The 25,329-nt window shown below is 38.4% G+C and overlaps 1 protein-coding gene across 1 annotated transcript in view; it reads left to right on the top strand.

Annotated features, from left to right (window-relative positions):
• PFDN1 (prefoldin subunit 1) overlaps positions 1-25,329 on the top strand; it is a 51,674-nt gene that overhangs the window by 5,582 nt on the left and 20,763 nt on the right. The window contains exon 3 of the mRNA XM_024575136.3: positions 14,923-15,007. Coding sequence (XP_024430904.1) covers positions 14,923-15,007 — 85 coding nt within the window. The remainder of the gene's footprint in view (positions 1-14,922; positions 15,008-25,329) is intronic.

Here is a 25,329-nt window from a genome sequence, read left to right as displayed (position 1 = left end):
GTCTGGTCATGAGGATGTTCTCTTTCTTGGTGCTAAACCTGAAATATCTATTTCTGAATTTGTAGTCTTGGGTAATCTTGAATATCATTGTGATTCATGTCTTAAATTCAATCTTTACATTGTCTTACCTTTTCCTTTTTCAGTATTATTTGGGAATTCTAATTAGAATACTAATTTTTCTCAAATTGATGTTTTAAGACCATGAATTATGAAATCCCAAACACTCCATTTTTGTTTTAGAACCTGCAGTAGATTTTTGCCTTCACTGCAGTTCAGGCCTCATTATTATGTCTTGCCTAGGCTATTGCAAGAGGTGCAGTAGCATCCTAACTGTTCATCCTGCCTTTATTCTCTCTGTCCAAGTGCATTCTTCATACGCCTGCCGGAGTTGATCACGCCAATCTTTTGCATAAAGTCCTTTGTTCATCCTTTGTTGTCCACAGGATAAAATTAAAACTCGTTAGCCTAGCTTTCATAGTCATTCATAATCGGTCTTTAGTTTATCGTTTACCGTTCTAGCCTTAAGTTCTACCACTTTCTGTTCCCAGACTCAGGCCATCTCGTGGACTTACTTCCTACCATTAGTTTTGGGTTATCTGTTGGGAAGGAGTTTTGAGTCTTATGTGGACTTCAAACATGCTTTAATTGATTAGTGATGGCTGTCATGAAGTAACACACGTGCCAGAGATTGTTATCGCCACCCTTGCCACGTGGGCTTCCTTCCTCACATGTGCTGTGTTTTGTGTTTTCATGCTTTTTGCTCATTCTGTCCTTCTTGGCCTGTGATTTTCGACTTTCCCTTGTGAAATTCTCATCTTTCAAGAAATAGCTCATATTGTCTGAAGATTTTTCCTCCCTAGCAGACCTAGTCACATTTCTCAGGTGGTACCAGGGCTTTTGTTCCTGTAGCTAGGAGAACACACACACACACACACGGATTGATTGATTAGCTAGGAGAAAACACACACACACTCTGATTGATTGATTGTGTGGTACTAGGGCTTTTGTTCCTGTTGCTAGGAGACTACACACACACACACACACACACACACACACTGATTGATTGATTTTTACGTGGGTCAGTCTCCCCAGCTAGACTGTCAGCTCTGGGAGACCAGTATAGATACATATTTATCTCTGTTTCTTCAGTTCTCAGTAAGAATGTCTGGCACAAAATAGATGTTAAATGTGTGTTGATTTGAATTGAATAATTCAAATGATTCTCTTGCTTAAAATAACTGCATTTTCTTTTGGTTCTTTAGAAAGAAAATATGTTTAGAAAGTGTCAGAAACTTAAGAATTAGAGTTTATTATTCTGTTTTAATATTATGATTCAATAAAGGTGAAATTGTAAAAGTAACATATATTTTGCAAAAAGTCAAAGGAATTGTTTCTGACCAAAATTATGTCATATGATCTGACAGAATTAATTCTTTATTAAGTTTTTGAGAAGATTGACTAATTCTCAATACCAACCAGTTGCAGAGATATTCCAAGCCTTCAAAATTAAGCTGAGGACAGTATAACCCTTGGAGAAAAAGGCTGTTCAGTGCAGAGTGATATCAGTATAGTTGTATCTATTTCACCTTCCTCATCTTCACATAGCATGAAAGTCAGATTTTTCTTTTTAGGCTATGTTTTTAGTTTACCAGATCATTGCAAGCCCAGATGCCTTTCAGTTCACAAACATGGAGAATTTGGTAGTGTCAGATACCTCTTAAATATGTCTACTTTGGGCTTAAAACAAGGAACATGAAGCTACCGGGTGAGAGATGATGGATTGCTATACACTGTAAGCTCGGAGTAGTTGTTGCTCAAAGCTATATTCCATCCAGTCTCTTGGCACGTTGCCAGCACATTTTCGTTCTGTTACTTCATATTCTTTGGAGAGGCTGTTATGTAGCCTGATACTACTACCACCAATTTCTAGTTTTACTCCTTAAGCTGTTTGTGAGCTGACCTCACCATACTGCTTTGAGAACTATGATGAAAGTTACAACTGTGGAATGATCTGTCTGAATAGTTGGAAGTGTTTGTCTTTGCATCTTTCTAGCATGCAAAGAGGGAATCAAATAAATACTAGATCTCAAATTAATATTGCATGCATGTTTCTTGTCTCTTTTTTTCTGGAATAAGAACCAGTCTATAATTGTATATGGTGGTTTTCTTCCTTTTTACTTTGCATAGAAGTAGAGTATTTAAAAAAAGAAAGAAATGCGTTTGAAAGTACACATACACGAATGACATTTAGCCATGGTAGTGTTTGAAAGGATCATGATTACGATAAATGTCAAACTTATTTTTGTTAACAATAGGTATGATCCTGACCCTGATTTGATGTCAGGCCTATTATTCTATTATTCTAACATCCTTTCAGTTGAGCAGTACATAAATAACATTTCTCCATTCCAAAAGAGACAAATTAAGCTTTTTATTTTCTTAATATGGGAGGAACTTGAGTAGATTAGCCTTTGAGAAGAATGATTAGTGCCTTTTTAAAACTTGAACCTAACCAAAAATAACTTTGTACCATATTTAAACTAATTTAGAGGTATGCCACCATTCTGTGGATGTTTTTTTACATTTACTGAACTAAGAATGAACAATGGTATAAATCTACCCACTAGATAAGTGTCTAGCAATGCAGAAATTGCTGTTTGGGAGCGGTGTTGCTATTTCTACTTGTTGAAGTAATTTGATGGTTGATCTCTAATGGTTAAAAGATCCAGAAGTGTAAGACTTAAGATAAATGTGGCACAGGTAGAAAGTGAAAACAGTAGGTCTGTTACTCCTGATAAGTAATAAATTAAGAAGAAAATTAATAGTTGAGTAATCTTTCACCTAATTAGGATGTAGAAATCTGAACTGCCCATGTATGACTGCTTCAGCTTGGTTGAACTGCCCTTTATTTAAAATGTTATGTTTGTTTGTAGTAATTTTAATTGGAAGTTTGGATGTTGGCCTGTAATTTGAATTGTGACATTTGGTAAAGTCAGGATGAGAATTTTGCAGTTTCTCCAAGTTTAGTTATGTTAAATACTAATAGAGAGGGATATAATCATGCTGCTTCAAGTTTTGCAATCATTTTTTAATTTCATGTGGCTGGAGAAGTGGTATGGCAGTCAACTTAAGGTAATTTTAAAGCTGAAGAAATAGTTGCACTATATCTTATTCCTAACAGGTTACGAAATAAACTACAAATCATGGTGTAGTAAATATTATTGCTAAATATTGTTGCTATTATAGTACATATAGTTTATATTGTTGTTCTCACTAGAATCAAGTTTGGATATTTTTAGTGTTTACTATAGGAGAAAAAATAATGTGCAAATTACTTTTGATATGAGAGCACATTGTAAATTTAAGCTTATAAGCTCCTTTTAGGCTCTCTTTAAAGGTATTAACCTGTATGTTAGGGTAGAGAAAATAAGCAAAGAAAATAATTTTCAAAAGTAAAAAGGAATTTTTTAAGTTATTGTTTAGATTTTATTTTAAAGGAAGAGACATTCGTGATGTTGAGCTACTTTTACTAACAGACTACGACCCACCCTTCATGTGTTTTTATACAGAGCCATTTAAAGTTGTGGCTTTCATTGCTCAGAGTTCTAAGGGGAAAAAAACACAGCTTTTCCTGTTGTGCAAGGAAAAATGACTTCAGTTCTGTTGATGTTGAGTATGTATATAAGCCCAGATGGGCACGCTCTGCTCTTCCACAGATGCGGTACTCTAGGGAGAGAAGATGTTTTGAGTAATATTCTTAATTTCCTGAAGTTGTCAGTGATTTAAAAACTTGATGTTCATTATTACTGCTGTACTGCTGTGTAGAATGACATCACTGTTTTTATGCCAAGAGAAGTTAACAAACATTTGCGTAGGGATTACATAGCCATGTTTCTTTTGCAGAAGAGTGCTTTTAATAATTCTTTCCCTTCTTCCCCTCCCATGTCCTCCAGGATCCAAACAATCTCTCTGAAACACAGGAAATTAACTTCAAAAAGGTTGTGCTAATTAGAAGTCTTTTGTACAAAAGGACAAAGAAGGCTTTTATATTTGAGATGCATAAACATGCTAAACATTTTTATATAATGTGTCCTTTTAGGGTTACTGGTGTTTTAGGCCTGAACTTGTTTATATGAAGGTAAATGTAATTGATTCGTTTCATTACTTGGACTTTGCTTCTGCTTTTCCTGACATCACAGGGCCTGACCTTTACTTTTTCTTTTAGCTGACAAAGGATTAAACAAAGTCTACTTTGGTTGCATGAAAGTAGCAATTACTCAACAACACAAGAGGATACTACAATGTATTCCCATTGGTGATAAGCAAGAATCAATATAGTTAACTGAGGAAAGAGTGAAAAGTAGCATTACCGTGTTGTTTCTATGTAAATAAAAATAAAGATAGCAATACTCTTGGACTTTGTTACTTTGTCCTTGGGGAATTATGTGCTGTAACTGACTTAACTCTAGCTGAATTTCTCTGAAATGAAAACCAATAAATTTTAAGCTGTACCAAGAATTTTCTGATTTTAGCTGCCACTTACCTCATGGTGGCAGATTTAGGAAGAACTTGCCATCTAATCTGTTTGAGAGAGGCCTGAAGTGGTCACGCCAAGGAACATATCTGCTAATGAAACAGCCAGAAAGCTCAGAGAAAATACTTTGACCTGGAAGGTACGAGGCAGTCTCTATATATGAACACATACTTGATAATGACTTATTTTAGTATTCTTTTATTATTGTATAAGCAATTGCTGTGAACTACCGACATTCTTTGTCCAGGTGGAATTACTAGGATTGCGGTGTGTTGCACGCACCATCAGCGCCTGTGCCTTTGTGAAGAATGCACGCTCAGTTTGTTTTTCGAATTTAAGTTTGAACTGACAGGCCTGGGAGAATATCCCATTGTCCTGGCTAGGAGCTCTCATTATCAACTCCTGCTCTGAGGAGAATCAGTTAACTTGAAATGGACAAGGTTATTTGGAAGACACTATTCCTTTGGCTTTGAAAGAGGACTTGAAATGTTCTTATATCAAAATTTGCACAGCAGTAAGAGCCCAGTATTAAAAGTGTATCTTTAAATAGATTAAGAACATGACTGCCCTAAGCCGAGCCTTTTACATTGTTTGGCTCAGGGTAAAAAGATTTGGACCACAGTATGCATGCATCCTGCATGTGTGTGTCTGGCTCTCTTGCATTTGTGCCAAATATGTTTATATTTCTCTGTGACTTTCTGCGTTTGTACCCAGAGTGTTCTGTTTGTGTCCTTCAGTACTCATTGAGAAGTAATTTTTTTTTTTTACACTCCAAGGGTTATATTTTATTCAGTGTTACATTTAAACCTACTAGTGAAATAAAGACCAGTCTTGGAAGAAGCTGTAGCACAGCTTCATGCTTAGGTGTGGAAATGCTTGGGGTTTGATGCAGCCAGAGTAAAAGTGGTAAACATCAGAGGTGACTATTTACCAGAATACTTAGAATACCAAATAGTGACCAGAAATAAGCATGATGTTTAAAATAGATTAACATACTACTGCTTCAATTTCAGGAGTCACAGTTTTGTTTAAAAATACACAGTGATTTTTAATTAGTGCAGATTGAACCCAGGAGTGTGTGTAGAACCGATAATGTTTACGTGGGATTAGGTTCCTGAAGGGACTGTGATTCTCTGATAATGACAGTGAACCTGGAGTTTAGTCCAGTTGATCTTTCTTTCCTTCTTGAAGCACTTCTTTCCTTGCCTTCCAGGATACCACCTTTCGGTTTTCCTTCTATTTCACGGGCCATTCCCACTCGGGTTCCTTTACTGCCTCCTTTTCTTTCCCATTTCCAAATGTTAGGTTGACTTTGGGCTCAGCCTTTGGGTTTTTTTTTTTCCTCTTCTCCTGCCTGTACTCAGTCTGTTAGTGATGTCATCCAGGCTTATCTTTTTAAATGCCTTTTATGTACTGACAACTCGAGATTTTTGTCTTTAGCTTAGACCCCTTCCCGGAACTATGCTCTTCTGGTATATCCACCTGGCCTGCTTTACATTTCCATTTGTTGCTCTAACAGGCATCTTAAAATTAATTTGACTGAAATAAAATTGTCATGTTTACAGATAAACCAGTTCTTCCCTCAGTCTTCCTCATTTCAGTAACTGGCTTTTGTATCCTTCCAGTTCTTCCAAATCTTGGACTCATCTTTGATTCCTCTCTTTCAAATTCAGTTTATTAGCAAAGACTCTCTCTTTAAATGTCGTCTAGAATCTGAACACTTCTGCTTACCACCACCCTGGTCTAAACTGTCCTTGGATTATTGCACTTGGTATGGGAAGATAAAATGAGTTAAACTTAGGACATGCTGAATTTGAGGAGATGTGGGACATGTAAGCAGAAATGACCATTAGATGATGCAGACATAGTGCCGGTAATAGAAGCTGGTAGTATTTTGAGGGTCAATAGCCAAGTTGAAGCCTTGGAAAGAAATGAGATTTTGGAGGGACTTTGGGTAGAGATAGCTTAGCTGCGAGCCTTGCATAATGTTTGCAGTAGGAGCCCTGGAAGAGGAAAGACAGGGGTGTGTGTGAAAGTGGTAGTTGAGGAGGGGCACACGGATAGCGCAGGGCCAAGAGGCAGCAGCGCCCCGCAGACGTACATTTGCACTACTGTGCTCTGTAGATACCTTTTCCCTGAGATGCAGCAGGCCCAGCTGCTGCGTTGCATTATTTTATTGTTCCAACAGTTCCCCTTGGGCCATTGGCTCTTTCAGGTTGTCTCCTGTAACCTTTCATTTAACGTGTCCCCAGCCTTTTGTTTGTTTGTTTTTTTAAATTAACAGACTTTATTTTTTAGAGCAGTTTTAGCTTGACAGAAAAATTGAGCATAAAGCACAGAGAGCTCTCACATAGTGCCTTCCCCCTACCCCCCAGTTTCCTCTATTAAACTGTTGCATTTGTGTGGTAAATGTCTTACAATTGACACAGGCATATTGATACATTATGATTAACTACAGTTCATAGTTTACAGTAGGATTCGCTTTGTTTTGTACAGTTCTATGGATTTTGACAAATGTAAAATGTATGTCATTACAGTATCACATAGAATAGTTTCACTGTCCCCAAAATACCTTGTGCTCCACCTATTTATCCTTCCCTCCCTCCCACGGCCCGGTGACTACTGATGTTTGTACTGTTTCTATAGTTCTGCCTTTTCCAGAGAGTCATAATTGGACTCTTCCAGTATATGGGGTTTTCCTGCTGGCTGTTTTTACTTAGCCATAAGCATGTAAGTGTCCTCCGTGTCTTTTCATGGTTTGATAGCTCATTTCTTTTGTCCCTCACACTCCCACTGGATTTTGGTAATTGCTTTCTTTATCTTTGAGTTTGTTTTCTTCTGTAATATCTAATTTGCTATAAAGCTTATCCAGTGAAATGTTTAACTTTAAATACTGTATTTTTGGTCACCAGAAGTAGCACTTGCCTCTTTTTTATATCTTTAATTTCTCTGTTTGAGTTCATGTCTTCCTTTAATTCTTAATCATGTTTATAACAGCATTTTTAAGGCTTTTATCAGCTAGTGGCATTTTTCTCTCCTTTCTGAGTCTGTTTCTATCGACTGAATTTTCTCTTGGCTCTTGGTCACGTTTTGCGGTTTATTTATGTCTGGTGAGACCATGACTGTTTTTGTAAATGCCCAGAGTGGTATTGTATTTATTTCCTTTTAAAATTGAGATATAATTGACATATATTAGATTTACATGTACAACATAAGGATTTTTTTTATTAGGTAGATTTATTTTTTAAAAACATTTTATTTATTTTTTAGAGAGAGGGGACAGGAGAGAAAAAGGGAGAGAAACATCAATGTGTGAGAGCAACATCAGGTGGCTGCCTCTTGCACGCCCCCGACTGAGGATCTGGTCCGTGATGCAGGCATGTGCCCCGACTGAGGATTGAAAGGGTGACCTTTTGGTGTGCAGGCTGGCGCTCAGCCCACTGAACCGCACCAGCCAGGGCACAACATAAGGATTTGATGTTTGCATGTATTGCAAAGTGATTACCATGATAGGACTGGTTAAGGTCATTCACCACATACAGTACACATTTTTTTCTTGTGATGAGAACTTTTAAGATTGACTTTCTTAGCAACTTTCAAATATACAATACAGGTCTTTTGTGATGCCATACAAATTTTAGGATTGTTCCATTTCTGTGAAAAATGTTGTTGGAATTTTGGTGGGGATTGCCTTGAGTCTGTGGATTGCTTTGGGAGGTATGGGCAATTTAACAATATCCTCCTAATCTGTGAGCGTGGAATATTTTCCCATTTGTGCCTCTTCAGTTTCTTTCATTGGTGTCCTAGAGTACTTGTGGTACAGGTGTTTCACCTCCTCGGTTAAATGTATTCCTGGGTATTTTACTCTTTTTGATGTAATTATAAATGGGATTAAAATAAATTTTCTTCAAGTTTTTTACTAGTGTATAGAAATGCAAAAGATTTTTTTGTGTATCATCAGGGATATTGGTCTGTAATTTTTTTTTCTTGTGGCATCCTCGTCTAGTTGTGGTATCAGGGTAATGCTGGCCTCTTACGAGTTTAGAAGAGTTCCCTCCTCTTCTGTCTTTCAGAAGAGTTGAGAAGGATTGGTATTAATTCTTTAAACATTTGGTACAATTCACCAGAGAAATCATCTGTTCCTAGACTGTTGTTTGTTGCGAGGTTTTTGGTTACTGATTCAGTCTCCTTACTAGTCATTGGTCTGTTCAGACTTTTTTTTCTTTATGATTCAGTCTTGGTAGGTTGTATGTTTCTGGAGATTTGTCCAATTTCTTGGTGTATACTAGTTCATAGACCTATCCTTTGTATTTCTGTGACATCAGCTATAATATCTCCCTTACATTTCTGATTTTATTTATTTTAGCCTTCTTTCAGTTTTCTTGGTTAGTCTAGTCAAAGGATTGCCAATTTTGTTTACCTTTTCAAAAAAAAAAAAACCCAGCTCTTAGTTTTACTGATATCTTCTAATTCTTTTTAGTCTCTATTTGATTTATTTCTGCTCTAATCTTTGTTATTTCCTTCCTTCTACTGACTTTGGATTTCTTTCATTGTTGGACTTGAGCTACAAAGCAATCTGAGATGGCTGCTACCCGTGCTGGACTTGGAGATTCCCAGGTGAAGCCAAGCTGTGAATCTAAGCTGGCTGCTGCTAGTGCCAGGCCTGGGTCCACTTGGCAAGAGGTGCAGGGGGAGCTCGGTGGGGGCTACTGAGTCCAGCCGTTGCTTGTTTGAGAAGATTTTGGAAGTTATGAAGCATGAGCCAAGACCAGCCTGGAAAAGTCATGGGTAACAGTTTGGTAGTGCCGGTAAGTTGGGTAGGAGGAGTCTGGGATCTCCAGCACAAGGTAGCTAGGTTGATGGGTTCTCAGATATCGCAGCTGCTGGCTCTATGGCTCTGTAGGGGAAGGTCTTGGAAAATGGATAATGCCTCTGCCCACCTTCCTGGCAGTTGTTCCCCAGTCCTGCCTTGTTGCCAGACACTTCAGTTCTTCCCTCTATGCCACTGGTGCTTTTCAAGCTGCTACCCTGGAGCTCAGAGGGAGTGAGTCTGAGCAAAAAAGTTCTTATGTGGGTTCTTTTAGGGGAACTGCTTGGGACTCCAGAGTTTCTTCCACCAACTCAATCCCTGCTGGTGTTTGCAGCCAGAAGTTATGGGGACTTATCTTCTTGGCACTGGAATCCTGGGTTGGGGGGCCGGGTGTAGGGCTGGGACTCCTTGCTCCCAAGATATACCACCTGAATTATTATCTACCACATGTGGATGTGGGACCAGCCTGTCTGCATCTCCACCCCTCCCACCAGTGTGGGTGGATGTGGTTTCTTTAATTCTATAGTTCTCACACTTCATTCAACTCGATTTCTGATGGTTCCGAGTGATGGTTCTATATTTCTATTTTAATTTTACGGTTGTGCAAGGAGGTGAGCCGTTTTTACCTGTGCCGCCTGCCTGACCAGAAGTCTCCAGTGCTTTTTATTTCCCTGTAAGTTGCCATATGCTATCATACTTCTACTGAAAGTACTACCCCTAACATTCTTACCGTGTTTGTTTGCCAGAATAAACTCTCTCAGCTTTCGTTTGTTTGAATTTACCCTTGATTTTTGAAAGTTATTTTCACTGTGTATGTAATGCTGGGCTAATAGCTGTATTTTTGGTTTGTTGAAAATGTCATTCCATCATCTGCCTTGCACAGTCTGTGACAAGAGGTTTGCTGTAACTCTTTTTTCTTATAATGTATCTTTCTGTGGCTGCCTTCAAGATTATCTTTGGTTTTCCTAGTTTGATTATGCTACATCTAGTTTTTTGTTGTTGTTTTTATTTTGCTTGGGTTTCTCCAAGTGTCTTTAAATTGTGGTTTTTAAAAACTTGTTTTAGGAAAATCTCTTGTTCCGTTCTCTCTTCTTCTGGATCTTAATACACATACGTTAAACTGCTCATTATTTTCTCTTAGATCTTGTGTGCTATGTTCCCTATTTTTGTTTATTGTGTCTTACATCTTTTTTGCTCTTTGTTTTTTTAGTTTAACTTTTTTTTTTAAAAAGAATTTATTTATTTATTTTTAGAGAGAGGGGAAGGGAGGGAGAAAGAGAAGGAGAGAAACATCAATGTGTGGTTGCCTCTTGCATGCCCCCTACCCGGGGTGGGGGGAACTGGCCGGCAACCCAGGCATGTGCCCTGACTGGGAATTGGACTGGCAACCCTTTGGTTTGCAGGCCCATACTCAACCCACTGAGCTACACCATCCAGGGCTAGTTTTTATTAACCCATCTTCAAGTTTACTTGAACTTTGCCATTCCCCTATTGGGAACATTGTAAGTTATATTCTGTGCTTGAGATTTTCTGGCCCATGCATTAGGTTGAATTTGAACCACAACCCATGAGAAGGCCAGTTTACTCTTACACTTTCTTGGGAACATTTTCGTTTTTTCACTACCAAGGTTAGACAGGTTTCTTCTATTTTACTCTGATAAGAGGTAAGTTTGTTTATTCTTCATTCTTAGAATGTAGGTGGAACTCTTTGGGAAGCTGGCTTTAATCAGGGATTCTCCTAATACCATCTTGACTTTGGATAGACCCTATTTTATCTTCTGTTTCTGTGTCAGTGTGGATGCTCAAGTTCTCTAGAATCCAGCAGAAACGCTCAGGGTTTTTTTTGTTGTTGTTGTTGTTTAGATTTTTATTTATTTTTAGAGAGGGAAGAGAGGGAGAGAAATATCAATGTGTGGTTGCCACTTGCACACCCCCTACTGGGTACCTGGCCCACAACCCAGCCATGTGCCCTGACTGGGAGTTGAACCGGCAACCCTTTGGTTCACAGGCTGGCACTCAATGCACTGAGCCACATCTCAAGGGTTTTTAAAGAAAGTGAATGTATTACTTTCTTACCTTCCAGAATTCCTGATTTTACTACTTTTCATCTGTGTTTGCCTAGCAGATTGTTTTAAAATGAGACTTTTTGGCTTTGTTTTTAGTCAGGAAGAGTGTTGATGGTATCTCCTCTGCATTGTGCCATAAGGGGAAGTCTGTTTATTCAGCACCCTACAATGTGGATGTAGCATAACTTGTTAATTGCTTCCTTACTAAGGGATTTAGGTTCTTCCCTCCCTCCCTTTCTTCATTCCTTCCTTCTTTCCTTCCTACCTTCCTTTCCCTAAAAAAATTAGGAAGTAAAATATTTTTTTGAACGTCGATCTTGGTGCACATGCAAATGGTTTTCATCACCAGTGGAATGAGGCAGAGAAGCAAGATAAGTTCATTCTTCTTCAGCTTTTCTTGTGCCATTTAATTTGTGGATGCCCTAAATGCCATTAGAATATGTTTTCAGATGTGCTTTAAAAATTTCCCACCCAAACAGGATGCATTATCATAAGCACATTATTGTCTCTGAATGGTGTGTGTTCAGGTGACCATACTTTGGAAGGGTACCCAAAAGACACCATTGCCACTGATCCTGGATTGTGTTTTGGGTATGTGAACAAAGTGGAAGTCATGCTCCAACCTGCAGGACAATTCAGAGCACAACCAAAGACCATCATACAGTTAGGTGGTTTTGGACGGCATAATTGCAAATAGATGAGGAAATGAAACAGCAGGCTCCAGGCCCTTGAGAGTCGACAGTGCAAGGCCATGTGGCATTGATTTCCAGTGTTGAGAGGCCTCTTACAAAACAGTGACTCTAGTCTAGTTTATGTCATCCTGAGTATTGTAAGCCCGTTCTGTGTCTGTCATTTGTTATGTAAAAGTAACTTCCCACTTCATGGTTCCTTTTTCCTTTGTGGCACATTCTGAGCTCCAGAATTTGTCACCTGCCATTTGGCCTTCCATGAACTATCAGGCAGGATCTCTGTGGGATCCTCTGCTTTGAGGAACTTGTACATAATATTTATTTATGATGTGTGCCTCATAATTACATTGTCATGATATATCCTTTATCTTCAAAATAGCATCCGATAATTCAGTGCCTTGTTAACAATCGATAAGGCATTTTCTAAAGGCTTTTCCCAGAAATCCAGATGTTTCTTGGGGCCCTTTCCAATCTCCATACCATATGTCTTTGACATTTTTACATTTGAGGACTAAACCAAATTTCCCAGAACTTTTTTGCTTGAATTTTGACTGTGTAACTGTCATTAAGGTAGACACTTGAGTTCACTCAGTACTTACCCTTTTTTAAAACTTTGATGGCTCAGATATCCTTAGGCTTTTGGTAGATTGGCCAGCTTTGGTGGCATCTCTCTGGCCTTTGAGGTTGGCACAGTCCAGTACAGCTACCTCGTGGGTGTGTGGCCATGGAAAAGCATGTTTTTGTTGTTGTGTGTTCTTGCTTTCTAGTAATTTTATTTTCTGCTCAAGGGATTTAGTATCTGTTCGGATACTTTATTTTTAAAGGCCACATAAGTAATGACCTCTAATCTTAGCTTTGAAAATTTCCCAGACGCTAATAAAGAATTCGAGGATACTACTCACTGGGCAGCAATCACTGCTATTTAAAAATGTATATTTTACTCTGAGTATAATGTCCATGGCTAAAAGACTTTCTTAGAAAAATTGTGCATGGAATGACACAATTTGGTGACTCTTGGGCGTAGATTTATACTTTTTACATGGCGTCACTGAGACTTAGTACAGCTCTAAACAACTCTCCTCCTGGAACACTCCACCAAACGCAGATGCTCTGCAGCTTAAGTAGGGTTATGTGCTGGTAAACCCATTGAAAGTCGAAAATATCGTAAGTTAAAATGCACTGAATACGTCTAACCTACCAAACGTCTTAGCTTATTAGCCTAGCCCACCGTAAAGGTGCTCACAGCACTTACATTGGCTGGCCTACAGTTGGGCAAAGTCATCTAACCCAAAGCCTATTTCATAATAAAGTGTTGAATATCTCATGTAATTTATTATGTGTATTGCTTTCATACCATTGTAAGTTCAAAAAATTGTAAGTTAAACCATCAAAAGTCTGTAATTACTTCTGAGAAAAATATTCTGTATAACATAATCTTATTAAAAATAGCACCTTTCTCTTGGACTAATAATAAGAACATTTGGACGCAAAGGGTTATAGAGTAATTCTTGTTTTGCATGAGTATATGAGTTAAGAGTTTTACAAAGGATCAAGTTAAGACCGAAGACTAGGATGATGCATTGAATTGTCTGGACTGTGCACGTCAGGACACAGGCTTAGGAGTTACTGGAGTGAAAGAGACTGTTACTATTTGTGCCAAGGTGTATTCATGAAGAAGCGGGGGAAGCAGTTCCCCCAGGGGTCTGGCAAAGTCAGGGTTGCCCTTTTTGGTCTGTTTTGCTTGTCTTTTATTTAAAATAATATACCCTCTTGCTAAGACCCTGCCGAGACTGATGTTTGCATGAGGGTGGTGGAGGAAACTGCGTGCTGTTACCTTGATATTTTTCTTTTTGGCTGTTCATTAAGAGATGGTGTTAGGTTCTTTGTTAGAATCTAAAGTATGTGCAAAGAAAAGAAACAATCTGTTTAATTAATTGTGATCTGTAATTGAAATCTGGTACAGCGTAGTCGGACAGTCCTGAAAGAGGTTTGAGTAATTGAGGTTTTCCCTTGGTTCCAGTGGAAGGGAAATTTTCCAGTTCACTTATTGGAGGCTATAAAAAATTTTATTCTTCCTTTCCCTACAGCAAGAATTGTGAACATAAGTCACAAAACAGATTGTGTTAATTTTTAAAGCTTCCTCATATTTCCATCCTCATCAATTGTAAATAATATGCCTGACTATAAAATGGAAAAAGTTGAAATTTTCCACTTGTACATTTTGAGCTTTTCAGAGGTATTATACACTCTGGAAATAATAATAAAAGATACTAGGCTTTATACAACGCTTTTTGTGTTAGAAACTCATATAAACACTAATGCATTGATCCTAACACAGTACTTGATTGTGACTTTAAAAGGTCATGAGTTACTGCTGTTACAAAAAATAAATAAATAAATAAAAGAACATTGGAGAGAGAGCTCTAATTTATAATTACTGCTTAAAAAATATCTATATAAAAGTTGATACAGATAACTGGAAAAATAAAAATTGTAGGGGATTTTTATTGTTAACCTTTCTCTTAACCTCTAATAGGTTTTTATTCTTTTATATTTTTTCCTTTTATCTGTGAATTTACTTGAAGCCTGATTTCCTTCTTAGATAAGGCTTACTTTTAAGCTTTTAAACCTTCTAAACCAAGACAGCTTAAAACGTAGTGATTACTGGAATTTGACACATTAACATAACAATACATATAATTAGTCCTGAATTGGGAGATTATTCTTTTGCTTTCTTAATTTAGTATTGGTGGTATATAACTGTTGATTTTGATGCATAAAATGGTTGTGTGGCTTAATCTTCAACTTCTTTGTGTTTTTTAGGTTTATTCTTCAGTCCAAAGAGGTAATTCACAATCAGCTGTTAGAGAAACAGAAAATAGCAGAAGAAAAAATTAAAGAATTGGAAGTAAGTTTTGAGTGAATATTGACAGTAGTCAACTTTTAGGAAAAAAGTAATTATCTCGTTGTGTCATATTAAACTGTCTGCTAAAGTCATGCCGTTACTACTTTCATTTTTTTTCTAATTGTGGTTCGAGCTGTGAAGCAGCCATAATGGCTGTGTATAAGACAATGAAAAAAATATCTTGAAACTGTAGGGAATTTTGAAGGAGATAGGATGCTCTTATCCTCAGTGTGTTTTCTCCCTTGCCTTTGAATGAATATATCTGTTTTTAAGAAACAAAAATAGAAACACAACAAATATTTAAACAGTATGTATGTATTGTTGTGGTGTGGCATGAACACGGGTAATGATAACAGTAGTTAAAGGACCTTGATGTATTTGTCTTTCACACATTGTAATTCCTTTAACATAGCTTGGGTTCTAGACAAGGACCCAGTAGGAAGCTATAATTAATTAACTATCTGAAGGATGGTGCTCCAGTGAGGAAAACAAGTTGTTACTGTTTTTAGATAGAGAAAAATATTATAGGTAAGGGTAACTTAGTTAAATCTGTGGAAAGTTGGAGTTTATTATTAAAACGTCCTTATACATGAAGACTTTGGATGAGATACTTTGGTGAAGTGCATTCTGTATATAGTAAAAATATGTCTAGACAAAAAACTGTTTGTAATTTCTTGGGACCAAGATTTCCTGAGATGGGGCGGGTACAGTGACTTCATAGGTCACTTTATCTAATTTGTGTGAGTACTGTTTGAGGCGGTGGTTCAGAGTCTGACTCAGCCCTCTGCTGGGTTGGTGAGGCACCCCCTTCGGCTTCTGGGGGTTTCTCCGGGCACTGAGTTGGCATGGCCTGGGTGAGCATGGAGTGCCTTAGGTTACTTAGGCTTATTTTTGTTTGACTACTGATGATAATTTAAACAAACTTGATAATAGATTTATAGTTCAGAGAGATGTATTGTAAAAACAAAACAAATAAGCCAACAAAAAAGAAAAACAGTTGTCCCGTAGTCATCAGGTTGTTACTGCGTCCTGTTCTTCCATTTTCGTCAGCCTAGCGGTTCTAGACTGAGATTTTTATTGTCTAGTGATCCAAACAAAAGTGTGTTTACTCCAGGCGTAACTGTTTCAGTGTGATTTTGCATATGTTAAGGTAAATATACTGAAAAATTGTTCTGATGAATAAACAGCAAGATGCAAAGTATATTGTATATAATTCTCCTATAATCTCTGTTGGATAAATTACAACAAATATGTGTTAACATTTATAATTTTAAAAATTACTAAGGTAAAATTGCCACAGGTGATGCTTATAGCATGCTGTTCGGTTCCGATGAGTACTAGGAAATTTGTTGTCTAAAAGTTTCCTTTCATGTAGCCCCAAACACTGGGTAAATATCCTGATACCTGTCAGTTAATAGAAGCAGATTGGCTGGCTTTTTGGTACCTGTTTGAAATGCTGATTATAGCTGCAGAAAACTAGCGGAGTTAAACTCTAGCCTCCACCCTAGGAAGGTATTCTTTTTTCTTTTTAATCTTTCATTTTACTGTTATTTATATAATAAAAGCAATATAAGTACATTATTAAAAAGAACAGTAAAAAAGTAAAACACGATAAAATGAAAATCCAACTTTCCCCTCTTCCCTGCCCATCTCTGTGTTGTCACCTCTGCAGTGGTTGCGTCAGTCAACACTTTGTTTTGTGAACACACTCATGTATTCACACACACACACACACACACACTCTCTCTCTCTCTCTCTCTCTCTTTAAAATATAGTAATCATTGTGTTATACTGTTTTTCATCATTTGATAATTTATATTTCCACTTTAGTGTGTAACTCGTTTATATTTAATTTCTTGCTTTACATTTCTTCTACCATTGTAGGTTCTTAATTACCTCAGCATTCAATTATTGTATGATTCCTACCTCTACATTTAGTACACTCTCCAATACAGCCCTCGCCTGTATTGTTAGTAGTATCACCCGCCACATGCTCTTGCTTTCCCTGAAGCAATCCTGTACTTTTCTACTTCCGTACCTGCGTAGCTTTGTTACTTCAGCCTGAAATGTATGCGTGTGTACACACCCACATGCGCACTCATTCGCACAAACATTGCTAATTGTAGTGTTCAGATCTCCTTCCTGATTTTTTCTGCTTATTTAGTTATTGAGAGATGTATCAGATCTCCCTCTATGATGCTGTTTATCAGTTTCTCATTAGTCTTTCGGTTTAGTGGGCAGCGATGTTTAGAGACTACGACTGGCTGCTTAAGCGCTCGTCATCACTGTACACTTAGTTCAGAGGATATGTTTCATTTTGCTTTATATGTTTAAGAATTTCTCAGCTTTTTAAAAGACAACATTTCACTGACTTCCGGCTTCCATTGTTGCTATTGAGAAGTCACCTATCAGTCTGAGTGTTCCTTTCTTGTTTTTCTCTCTGGCTATTTTTAATGTTCTCTGTTTTTCTTTCATGCTTTGTGCCTTCTTTTACACTGTATGCTTCCGCCATGCGGGAATATTCTGCTTTTAGAACTCGCTGTGCTTTCTTTGTCTCTACTGGGTCTTTGTGGAATACCGTATTTTTCCATGTATAATACATATTTTTTGCCCAAATTTTTGAGGGAAAAATAAGAATGCACATGATACATGGGAGCACATTATACACGGCAAAATACCGTAGTTCCCTCTAACAGAGAACTTCCTCCTGCCCTTGTCAGCTCCATCTATTAATCCATAGCATCTTAATTTAGGGCTGTTTTTCTTGAGAACCTTTTTCTGATTCCTCAATCTTAAATTAGGTGCTTTTTCCTTGTTCTCCTTAGTTCCATAGTACAATGTAGGTGGAATTTGGGCATATGAGCTATCACTAGTCAAAGTAATTGCAAATATGGTTTCCTATTACCTATTTCAAAACTAGATACTGATTCAGAGCTCCAGGTAGTTTTTCCCAAGGCCTCCCTGTTGTTGCTCCTCCTTTCAAATATATAGTTTCTTCTTCTGGGCCCTATTATTTCTTGCCAGTCTAACATGATTATCTTAATCCTTTTTAATTATCATTAGCATTGTTAATTTCTGCCCTCAGGTTCCCTACAATTAAATTAGGGAGGCGCAACTTATACATAACTCTGCAGATAAGGGTCAGGTTGTTTCTGTTTAGCATGTATTTCATCACGGAAGGAGTAAGGTAGTTTTTGGTCTGGGTCCACAGATGGAGTTTCTAATCAAAGCACTTAACATGGCCTACTGTTTGTGTACCAACAGTCTGTCTAGATGACACTGAGAATAAACCTTTTCCGTGACCTGCTGCTGGTCTGATTCAGGTTCTCTAATTTGAAAGCCCATTTTCTTTAGGATTGCATAGACTCCTTTTATTCACCTCTGTTCTCACTGTTTCTTTATGTTTGCCCTCTCCAGATTCCACCCCCGCCCCCAGTCTTTATGTATGAGTGCAAAGCTTACCTAGAATTTTAGCTTTTGATAACTCTGTTAGGCTGTGCCTATGTGTGCCTACGTTGTCAACCAACTTGGTGGCCTCTCCTGCTGGCTGGCCCTTTCTTCTTAAGGAGCAGAGGTGGGGGGACTATAACCGTGTCCTCACGTATCCTTGATAGGGAGTTCTATTCCTTACCAGAAAGGTAAAGACAGGGACGTTTTAACCTTGAAAAGATAGTCTTACTGTTTTTCTTCTTAAAACTCCATATTTACATTTTAATGCCCCCTATGTTGGGTTATTCTTCAGACTATAATAATTTGAGTGGGACTGTTTAGGAACTGTTTTCATAACAGACTCAACATATATATGTTATGTAGATTTTTATCTTTTATAAACATGATAGATCAGATTTTGGGAGGGAATGTCACCATTTCATCCTAAGGGTGATTAAGTAGCTCAGCGATGTAGATTCTAGTCAAGAGAAGCTATAAAATGGTGGCTTTAGTACAGTAGAGTAACCATGTTCTTTATGTCATAGATGGAATTTTCTATTTTTAAAAATATTGAGTCCTGGCTGGTGGCTCAGTTGGTTGGAGCATCGTCCTGTACACCAGAAGGTTGTAGGTTCAATTCCCTGTCAGGGCACATGCCTAGGTTGTGGGTTCGTTCAGTCTCCTGTCGGGGTGCAGAGGTGAAGCGACCAGTCGATGTTTCTCTCTCTCAAATCAGTAAAAAATATCCTTGGGTGAGGATTAAAAAAAATTTTAAATTAAAATAAAAATATTGATAATACAGTTTTTTAAAGAAGATGACTGAATGTATAATATATAATACAGTGCATATTGTCATTAGAAAAGTACAAAGCATAATTTTTTAAAATGACATGAATTAATTGGAATTTGGAATTATGACCCTGAGTCTCATATCTCTTTGTAAAAATGATTTTCTTGTTGAAATGTATAGTATGCTACAAAGGGAAAGAAATCTTTTTATTTTTGAGAGAATTCAATTTTACTTAAAGTTGAGGTAAAACCTATTGATAGATTGAGGAGATATATAGAATGAGAAGTGTTTTTGCTCACTTTTTGGAGGCAATAAGGAAATAATTGTGAACTTCTTTTGCAGTTAGGAAAACTTAGATTCAGCATATGGATGTGCTGGGACTCAACTTCTGACCGCTTGCCTTATGAGTCTCAACTCTCTGGAATCCTTGAGATAACTAAGCTTTCAATGATGTATACGAATACATTTTGACCATCATACTCTTAGGTTCTGTTCTGTCCCTTGTTCCAGGTCAGGCCAAACAGGTACTGCTTTGGGCTCATCTGCTCGTCTGCCTTCAGCCTAGAGCCCGCGTTGTATTTGAGGCACATGCATATACTGGTTGGACACTTTCCTTCCGCTCTGTCTCTGACATGGTTACCATCCCCTTTTACCACTCTAGTTAGCTCAGCAGTGACAGAATAAAAATAAGAATAAGGAAACTGAGGATACTGTGGCCTGTGTAATGCACTTCTGACGCAGATGTTACAAGCCCAGGGTTGTGAAATAGCTCTCCCGCCCATGATCTAAGTAAAATTTAAGATGCTTAAGAATTTAAGAAGCTGTGTGGAAGTCCTGACTCTTTCATAAAGATGACAGTTTTGCTTAGACATTGGTTCCTAAAACAAATAGGAAGAATAGTGGCAAGAGAACTGGGTAGGAGGTGCTTGTGCCACTTTGCAGTTGGCTGAGTCCTGAGATTCTGATGAGAACATGTTTTGGAGGAGATCTCATGACTGAGGAGATTTTACTCTGCCCATTGAGGGTCACTTTTTCCATAGCATGGGCGGTGACTGGTTGGCACTTGGACGGATGTCCAGTTTTTGCCCAAGGACTTCATTTTAGAGCTGGTGCTGTTTTGCATATGATGGGAGCCTCCTTGGAGGGGAGGTTAAGCAGACATTATGATATGGTAGGCACCGATTCTTGTCTGAGTTTTCAATGAAGAGAGAAGGGCACGTGAGAGCAGAGCCAGTGAATAGAATGTTTTTATACATTAAACAAGAATCACACCTAATAGTTCAACTGCTAGCATAGCTCTAAGTTTAGAATCCATTAAAATGTCAGTCATTTATTTATTTTGTGGTGAAGTATAGCATTTACGGAAGTATAGAAATATATATTAAAATAATAAGAGGTCTGTCCAGAAAAAGTCCAGCCATTGTTAATATAATGGGAGCAGTTTGCTTGTCATTGATGTGACCTGGCAGCTAAGGAGAGTGGACTGGAATGCGCATGCGTGAACAATGAAGACTTTATTGTACTGGTCAGTGGGGGCCATAGACATCGTTGAGTGAGCATGTGTACTGTGTGGCCATCACATTCAAAATGACTAAGCGAGTAGGACAACAAATGTGCATCAGATTTTGTGTTAAGCTTGAATATTCCTCCACGGAAACTGTTTGGATGATTCAGAAGGCCGCAGCTATGGGCACTGGTGACTGGCAGTTTCATCACGACAACGCGCCTGCTCATTCATTCATCACACCTCGTGCAGGGTTCTTTGATGAAACATCAAATCATCCAGGTGACTCAGCCCCGCTACAGCCCAGATTTGGCACCCTGCAACTTCTGGCTTTTCCCCAAACTAAAAATCACCTTTGAAAGGGAAGAACTTTCAGACCCTCAGTGAGGTTCAGGAAATACGATGGGACAGCTGATGGTGACTGGGAGAACTGTGTGAGGTCCCAAGGGGCCTACATTGAAGGGGTCTGAGGTGTCATTGTCCTGTGTACAATGTTTCTTGTATCTTGTATCTTCTCAATAAATGTCTCTATTTTTCGTATTGCATTGCTGAATACCTTCTGGACAGACCTCGTACAGCTTAATAACAGAGCAAACCTCTGTCACAGGCCACAAAATGACAAACTGGCAGGACACCAGAGCCCCTCCTCAAACTTCCCTTCCTGATCACAATGCCGCCCTTGCCTGCCCTCCTCCCAACCCCTACTCAACTTTTGTGATAATTATTTCCTTTTTTAAAAATACAGTTTTACTATCTATCTGTATCCCCAAAACCGTATAATTTAATCTTGCCTGTTTTTGAACTGTACATGAACAAAATCACTGTATCTATTTTTTTTTGCCTCGCTTCTTTTGTGTTTGTGAAGGACATCCATGTTACTGCGGAGTGTGCTTTGCTCATTTGCATTGCTAATGTGGTGTTCCACTGTATAGCTGTACCATGATTTACCTTTCCAGTCTTTTTACTCTTAACAAGTCACGGTGTTCTCACAGCATGTTTGCACAGTTAACCTCATAGGCTCTTGCTGAGGAGAGCTGATTTTTTCAGAGACATCATCCCACCTCAACCCAGGAAAGTCTGAGTCCTTTAGAGAAGTACAATACATATTCAGTGTCTGTACGCTACAGATTAGCTTGATGATCTCTACCTTCAGTAGTCGCTAGATAGCTAGTCACCATTGAGTGTTGTTTTTTTTTAATTTCAAAAACTACAAGTTAGTAGTCTGTTTTGTTTTGTTTTTCTTTTTTTGACTGGGGGAGTCTCAGTTGAAGTTTTTCTTATTGTCCCACACCATTGGGATTTCAGATATGAATACTCATCTCTTTATAGGGTTCATTTGCATTCTCAACATTTGTAAAAATGGATGTTTGTTAAAAATAGTTGTTAGTTATTTAAGACTTAAGTCTAAATGAGCCTGCTGGTTGGACACTGTAGAGTTTATAGTGAACTATATATATTCGCCATGTCCTGGTGTCTCAGGGCGTATCGTAGCTGTGTAACCCTTCTCCGCGGCTTTCAGTGAAGAACAGGCGTGAGTCTGGCAAAGCCCGCCTGTGCTCTTTTTCTGGTTGAGTATTCTTTATTGGTTACACAGGGGTGGGCAAAGTAGGTTTACAGTTGTACTACAAGTAAATAACACAATAATTAATAAGTAGTAATACAAGAATAAACTGTTTGGCATACTCACTACTTTTGCCCACAGCTGTATTGTCAATACCTTGGTCAGTGTCTCTGTGTTATGATCCAGGGGCTAATATTTGCCCCAGTGTGAACCATTTGTGATGTGTTTAATTTCCTCAATAGAAATACTTCAGGTCTGGTGTTCCAGAACTCAGATGTAAACGTTTCAAATAGGTTTACCTTACTGCCCAGACAGACTTTTTTATTTCCATGCAAAGTATATATTACAGGTATTTTACACACACACACACTCCTTTGATTTGACCTGTTCACTGACGTGCACCTTCACTTGATGAAGAACTTACATTCCATTTGGCCCAGAGTGCAGCCTTTTGCATCCTGATTTGGTTAGTCTTTTCTTCCAGGATACAGCCCAGGGGTCCTTGATTCCCTTCCTTGGCATAATTGTCTGTACCCATACCAGGCTATCCTTTTGAATGCTCCAGAGGGTCGTTGACCTCAGCCTTCGTTACCATATGCTTTATACGTATGCACTTTTCTGGCTCTTACCATAAATATTTGTCCTTAGCCCCTTTCTCCCACGCTTGAGAGTTCCTCTGGCATTTTCAGCCTGTTTAGAGAATAATTGCTTTAGACTGAGTTAATGAGTTAGACTTTGACTTTTCTTTTAGGTTATCGCATGCCTCCTTGCTCTTGTAACTGAATGGTGAGGTGAAGTCAATCAGGACACTTCACCTGAGACCTTCCAGCTCTCACTCTGAGCAGTAGATCACAGGTCTCCTCTAACCTGAAGTGATACTGGCCAGGGGTCAGTTGTTAGTACTCAGTGCAGATGAGGCTACGCCTGTATTAATGAGCACGCTGTGCATGTCAGCTCAGGAGAGCAAGATCCAAACTGGTGTTGGAACAGTCAATAGAGATCTCCAAGTCTATTGATTTAAAGCAGGGAGTTTATTGCCCTAAATTCCTGTTCAAATACCTTCTGTTACGTCATGAGTTCTGGATTCTAGCCCTTGCTCTACTCTGAGCCTCAGTGTCCTTGTTGTAGAAACAACAGGGTTGGATTAGAATATATCTAGGGTCACTTCTTTAAGTTTATCACTATAACCTTTTGTCTTTTGTGAATTGCCACTTTAGGAGCAAAAATGCCCCATCAAATTAAAAGTTGGCGGGAGACAAAGCAAAACAAAACAAGAAACCAGTTTTCTTTCATGTCCAGTAATTACCTTAATTAAAAAAGTTAATTGGGATCTATTTTAGAAGCTAAAATAAAAGTTAATTGGGATCTATTTTAGAAGCTAAAATAAAATAAATACCCCCCACAGCTTTGCCAGCTAAAATATGGTTTGAGGTGACAGCATCTCCTTTGATATCTTTGTAGTAGTTGCTTAAATTACTGAAATCTCGGAGGTGTGCATGTGGTGGCTTAAAGGTAGTTTATATTGGGCATCACCTGTTTTAGAGATAATTTGGATAGAGCTGTGTAATAGCTTATTAACTCCACGTACGTAAATTAAAATAACAGATCTAGGAAGACATTACTATAGTCACTGGTGCTTTATCCTGTAGTCTTTTATAAATACATGATACTTTGAATATTGGCCAAAAAATGTGCAGAAAATGTTGATAAATTATTAAATTCCTTGAGTATACATGGACATTTTATAAGTGGTATCTTATTAAATTTTATAAAATGTACTTTTATGAATTTTATTTAAAAAAAATTTTAGTCCTCACCGGAGGATATGTTTATTGATTTTTTTTTTTTTTTTTCCTGAGAGAGGGAGGGATGGTGGCGGGGGTGGGGGGAGAGAGAGATCTTTGTGAGAGAGACATCCATCAGTTGCCTCTAAGATGCACCCCAGCCAGGGACTGAACCCACAACCGAGGCATGAGCCCTGACTGGAGATCGAACCTGCAACCTTTTGGTGTGTGGGATGAGGCTCCAACCAACTGAGCCACCCGGCCAGGGCATATTTTTATGAATTTTAATTTGTTGATGCAGATAGTTATATTACTTAGGGCTTTATTATTTTGAGTTTACCATTTTATTCATTTCTCTGCATCTTCACTACATTATTTCAGCTATAGTGTCTTGCTAATTACAATTAGTTTCTCCCACCTCACTTTGTCTTGCTTTCAAATAAATCTCTCAACTGTCATCAGCATAATAAAAATATTTGAATTCCATCACTATTCATGAAGCCATTCTTTGGGTACATAATTATCCTGTGAGAAATTTTTCCAAAATGGACACATCGTGCATTGTACTCCTAACTTTTGTGTAAAGCAGTTGAGTTCATTTTATTCTGCGTTTGTTTTTAAGAAAACACGTGTGAGGGTGGAACAGTGCTCCAGTCAGGAAGCATTATCAGTTTCCATGATGTGTTGTGCGTACTCTGTTTTTATATAAGACTCTAAAAGCTCAGATTCTGTGTGATGCTATAAAGACGTGGAAAATGATTCTTTCTTAGGGTTGGAGGAAGTGATGACTAGTGTTTTTTTGCTGGTAGTATCTGATAATCCCCCCTCCCTTTAGCTATTCTAGGCATGTTTAGTTGTCAGGCGTTGTCGACTAAATTTCTAAAAATAACAAATAAGGGGGAGGCTGTTCTAAGGCCAGCTCTTGCCACTGTCTGTGATCTGTTTAATTTAGTTCCTAGGGAGAAGGGGCAAAAGGAGCACGGTGCCCTGCCCACTGAATGGATTTTTTGTTTAAAATGCTGACAAGAACATTGTTTGAGCTCTCCCTTTCCCAAACCCCATAGGGCTCATGTCCTCGCATCCACTTACGCTTTGGAGCCAGAAGTGGGGCTCAGGGAGCATGCTCTGATCAGTGGTTGTGGCAGATGAACCGGGTGATTGTGGTCTTTGCCCATCTTTCAGTGTGGCTTTGACAATAGAAATGTGCAGTTAGCCTGTGAGGGAGAGGGAGGGAGAGGATGGTGGTTAGAAATGGGG

This window comes from Desmodus rotundus, chromosome 10, assembly GCF_022682495.2.
Source record: "Desmodus rotundus isolate HL8 chromosome 10, HLdesRot8A.1, whole genome shotgun sequence".
Classification (NCBI taxonomy): Eukaryota; Metazoa; Chordata; class Mammalia; order Chiroptera; family Phyllostomidae; genus Desmodus; species Desmodus rotundus.
Note: the sequence above shows the minus strand (reverse complement) of the source record. Positions and strands in the feature narration are given on the sequence as shown.